This window comes from Electrophorus electricus, chromosome 1, assembly GCF_041902795.1.
Source record: "Electrophorus electricus isolate QZ-2024a chromosome 1, ASM4190279v1, whole genome shotgun sequence".
Taxonomy (NCBI): domain Eukaryota; kingdom Metazoa; phylum Chordata; class Actinopteri; order Gymnotiformes; family Gymnotidae; genus Electrophorus; species Electrophorus electricus.
The window spans coordinates 5238721-5243441 of NC_137497.1; the positions used below are offsets into that span (position 1 = coordinate 5238721).

General features: G+C 39.9%; 1 protein-coding gene across 3 annotated transcripts in view; it reads left to right on the plus strand.

Moving 5' to 3' along the window:
- The window catches only part of LOC113569330 (BOLA class I histocompatibility antigen, alpha chain BL3-7-like), a 27783-nt gene extending 23374 nt beyond the window's left edge, over positions 1-4409 (plus strand). Inside the window, exons 3-8 of one of the 3 annotated variants that reach the window (XM_081709741.1) lie at positions 1050-1325; positions 1993-2310; positions 2481-2588; positions 2829-2846; positions 2964-3031; positions 3145-4409. In XM_081709741.1, coding sequence (XP_081565867.1) covers positions 1050-1325; positions 1993-2310; positions 2481-2588; positions 2829-2846; positions 2964-3022 — 779 coding nt within the window. In that variant the 3' untranslated portion in view covers positions 3023-3031; positions 3145-4409. The remainder of the gene's footprint in view (positions 1-1049; positions 1326-1992; positions 2311-2480; positions 2589-2828; positions 2847-2963; positions 3032-3144) is intronic. The other 2 variants (XM_081709746.1, XM_081709767.1) reach the window with 2 other exon arrangements.
- The last annotated feature ends 312 nt before the right edge of the window (positions 4410-4721 follow it).

Below are 4721 nucleotides of genomic sequence, written 5' to 3' on the forward strand. Positions count from 1 at the left end.
ATCAAAACTGGTCTAATTGTATACCAAACACAGCGTAAAGTGCACACAGTGAGGATAAAAACACAACAGACGTTTCAGTCGCCAGACTTTCATCAGTGCCAGTAAAGATGTTAGAAAGAAGCTTTAGACTCAAACCAACATGACACCTGGATCCAATCACAGCAGTGTAATTAATCAGAGATCCAATCACAGAGCAGAAGCCACTGCAGTAGAGAGAGAGCTGTGTGTAACGTTAGACAGAGTGAGGCAGAACACTATTCTAGCTGTGCAGTGTGGAACTGGATGAAACTCTCTCAGTGGTTCACTTAAAGAAATGAACAGGCAACCCACTCAGGATTTTATGCCCTGGGAGCAGAACAAGAATGTACAGAAAACATCTGAGTGTGAGGTGGCTATATGGCCAAATGAACTATCATACTGCACCCGTGACAGACTCTATGTGGTGATCATAAGAAATAAAAATCTATTTCTCTGTTAAGAAACAAAGCTTCCAGTGGTCAAACGATGAAGCCAAAAAATTAAAGTTGGAATTGATGATTAATCCATGAACCTGTAGCCTATCGTGAAATATGATACTGAAAATTGTTCAGCAGTTTCACTCTGCAGAAAATGCTTTGTTCACAAAGGTCTAAGCATTAGGTGAGTGCACCGCATATGTTGTACTGAGCTTGGTTTCTAGAATAGAAGTCCTGAGTTTTCCACAGACTCCAAATAAACAGTTGGGGACCAGTTCCTGAACCGGCTTTGAGGAATACCCCTCTGCTCTCTTTAAGAAAAGATACAAATCTGTGCCAACAATACAGTGGCAATGCTTTTGAAGCTAAATTAAAAAAAAACTTTTCTCTTTAATGTGATTAAAAAAATGCCAAAAAAAAAAAAAAAGTTTAAATATCTGATTACTGATAGAACAATGTAAAGGGCAAAATGTACAGTGTGGCGTAACTGTAGAAGCAGAGGGTGAGTTGACTCTAGTGATGCCTGTATGATGAGGGCTGATGATACTGTATGACAGCAGTCTGTGTGATGTCATCATGTTTGTGTCTCTGCAGGGGTTCACACATGGCAGCTGATGTACGGCTGTGAGCTACATGATGATGGAACCAAGAGAGGATACAGGCAGTACGGCTATGACGGAGAAGACTACATCAGTCTGAATCTGAATGCCCAGGCCTGGACTGCAGCTAATGCTAAAGCTGTTATTACCAAACTGAAATGGGATGCTGAGAAAGCTGATATTGAATACAGGAACAATTACCTGGGGAGCATCTGTATCGAGTGGTTACAGAAGTATGTGTCTTATGGCAGAGACACTCTAGAGAGGAAAGGTAGAGTGTGTGATCTGCTCTGTTAATGTAACTGCACCTGCTGTTCAGACACACTGCATTCCCCCTCATCACTGTAAACCTGCTGCTTAGACACACTGCATTCCCCCTCATCACTGTAAACCTGCTGTACAGACACATTGCATTCCCTCTCATCACTGTAAACCTGCTGTACAGACACTGCATTCCCCCTCATCACTGTAAACCTGCTGCTCAGACACACTGCATTCCCCCTCATCACTGTAACCCTGCTGCTCAGACACACTGCATTCTCCCTCATCACTGTAAACCTGCTGTACAGACACACTGCATTCCCCCTCATCACTGTAAACCTGCTGCTCAGAAACACTGCATTCCCCCTCATCACTGTAAAGATGCTGCTCAGACACACTGCATTCCCCCTCATCACTGCAAAACTGCTGTTCATTTACTTTTGTTATTCAGAAGAAGAAACTTGTCACTGTACACTGACACATCTCTCTGTGTTGGTCCTTCACTAGAACACTTCACATACTCTTAACACTGTAGTCACCAGGAAGACTCCTGGTTATGGTATTACAAACTGCACATTCTGATGTTTATTTAAATATTAATGTCACCTCTCTTACCATCTGTCTCTATTTTTCTTTTACTCTTCCTCTCTGTCTTTTTCCTTCCTCTCTCCCTCCAGACCCTCCTGAGGTGACCCTGTTCCAGAAGGACTCCTCTTCTCCAGCGGTGTGTCATGCTACAGGTTTCTTCCCCAGAGGAGTAGAGATCTCCTGGCAGAAGAATGGAGTGGACCTGCATGAGAACGTGGAACTCAGAGAGACATCACCCAACCAGAATGGAACCTTCCAGAAGAGAAGCGTTCTGACAGTCTCACCTGAGGAGCTGGACAAGAATGAGTACACCTGTGTAGTTCAGCACAGTGGACTGGAGAAGGACTTAGTGCTGAGAGTGGCTGATCGCAGAGTCCTGAACACAGGTAGGAGAAACCTGAACACAGGTAGGAAACTTAATTTGAAAGTGAAATGGAACATTGAAAGTCACTGTAGGTAAGATGTAGATAGTGGAGGTCTACAGTGATGTCACAAACTGGTGTTTCAGGTGGAGGGTTGGTGTCATCATTGTGACTGTTCTCTTCCTCATTCTCATTGGCTGTGCTGCATGTTTCAGGCGGAGCTTTGGTTGGTGTCATTGTTGGTATACTTGTGGCTGTTCTTCTCCTGGTCCTCATTGGTGTTGGATTCTTCATCTGGAGGAAGAGGAATGAGAAGTCATCTGGTAAGGGAGGAAGGAGTTACATGTGAAGCTCAAGAGAATAAATTCAGACACTTGTTGGATTCCATATGTTGAATTTTAGAAGTATATTGCATAATATTCAGACCTAAATACAATGTAAATACAGATTCTAATATGACCAAGTGTGTTAGAATGCTTTTAATTATGCAATTCTGTTATGAAGTAGACCAGATACTGTACATTGTTTGTATAATAATTCCATATGCATTGTGTGCCTTTCAGACTTCAGACCTGTTGCACGTGAGTGAGCTTTTATGGCACTTTTATTGTATTTAAAATTAGTGTTTCACTTGTATTGCTTAAGCCTCTTTATCATCAGTCTCAGTGTTTAACATTAATGTGTTCAATATTTTACAGGCTCTGATGGAGAATCATCATCCACCAGCTCTAATGAAGGCCAACCATCTAAATGCTGAGAGGAGAGAGTGAGTCTCTGTTTACACTGATGTGTCATATCCAGCACTCTGTTTCTATACAGCATAACCAAAGTCTAAAGTGTCTAATCTACCATCACATCATGCTGTGTGTGTGTGTTTAGGACAGTGGAAGAGAGAGATGGTAGAAGAATACAGAGGAGGGGATGATCTGAAGAGATCAGTCAAACAGCACTTACATTACACACACGTCTGCAGATATTGCCTTTCTTTTAGCTCTGTAGTTGTCCAATCATAATCACTCCTGTCACATGAGGGGAAACTTGGGTTTAAAAGTGCTGATCAGATTTTGTTTCTGAAACTGTATCTGTGTATAAAGGGATTAATGGAGATTATTACGATTGTATTTGAATTCTGGTGGTTTGGTCGTTTCTCTCTGAGCACTGCTGTAATGTTTTATGTTTCATACTCAGGACTGTTATCCTGCTGTGGAGAAAGAAAGATTCTTAATAGGGAAACTCTTAGTGATGGTACAATGTCAGGCCTTTTAAATAGTTTCTGGTTTCCATAGCGTGAAATTATTAAACATGCAGAATAAAATTTAATTAAGTCTTCTATATCTTTCTGTAAGTCTTCTGTAACTGTCTCGGGACAGTGATTTTATTTTATTGAAGTTCAGCAGAGCTTTCTACAGCCATCCTGAAAGTCAGAGTCTCACTTCAAACCATTTGGGCATATTGGGTTACCATGGAGACTGAGGAGAAACAGTCTGCACAGTCTGTCATAGTAATTCATGGTCATTCCCATATACAGAACTGGAGCTTCTCATCAGTAGTAGTGAACAGACCCACAGTTTATCAAACATCACTGATTTATTTAGCACAGTGCATCAGACATCACTGATTTATTTAGCTAAAAGCTACAAGGGAAAAATCTCAACATGGTGGAGACACTGGACCAAAACCACATGATATAAAACAGCTTCTGTGTTTCAGCATGGTTATGTATGACACACTGTTTTCATTTATTAATAACATTTATAACATTTAGTTTCTCAGTGCCTTTTTCATCTTTTGATGGTAATGTATCGCTTTTGAATTGAAATTGGGTCATTCAAATTTCACTAACAGATTTTACAAACCTAAATCAATTAATGTAATGAAGAGCTGTTTCACACTTCCATGTAGTTTAATATGCCTGATTATTAACACTTGAGATAGGAAATGTAGATAAATCACTTTGCAATGATTATAATTGTTTTCATGTCATTTTCATGAAACGGAATCAAGAGAATCCGTTAGATACATAAAATTTGTTTGACCCAAATTTTGCATTTTATGTAAATCTTTTTGAATTTTTGATATTTGAAAAGCTGTTTCATTATGGTAAATGCAGTGGGATTAACAATAAAGAAAATGTAAGAATAAAATAGACTTTTTTTATTATCAACAGAAGCTATATAATTTTCATCTACAAGATCTGAAGTGTAATGTGTATGTTTAGAAGAGTTAAAGAAACAAAGCTAGAATTATATCAGTGACAGTTATCAAATCTTGTCTGCATCTGCTCAGCAGAGTTCATGTTTACCCCAGACATGTCACTACTGCTGTATTACAGAGGTACAGAGTCCTACTGCAGGGTGTAGTTATAGCCCCACCCTCACATACAAGTCTAATGTTCAAGGTGTAGTTATACCCCCATCCTCACATACATGACATTCAGAGGCTCTGTGTTTAATGAC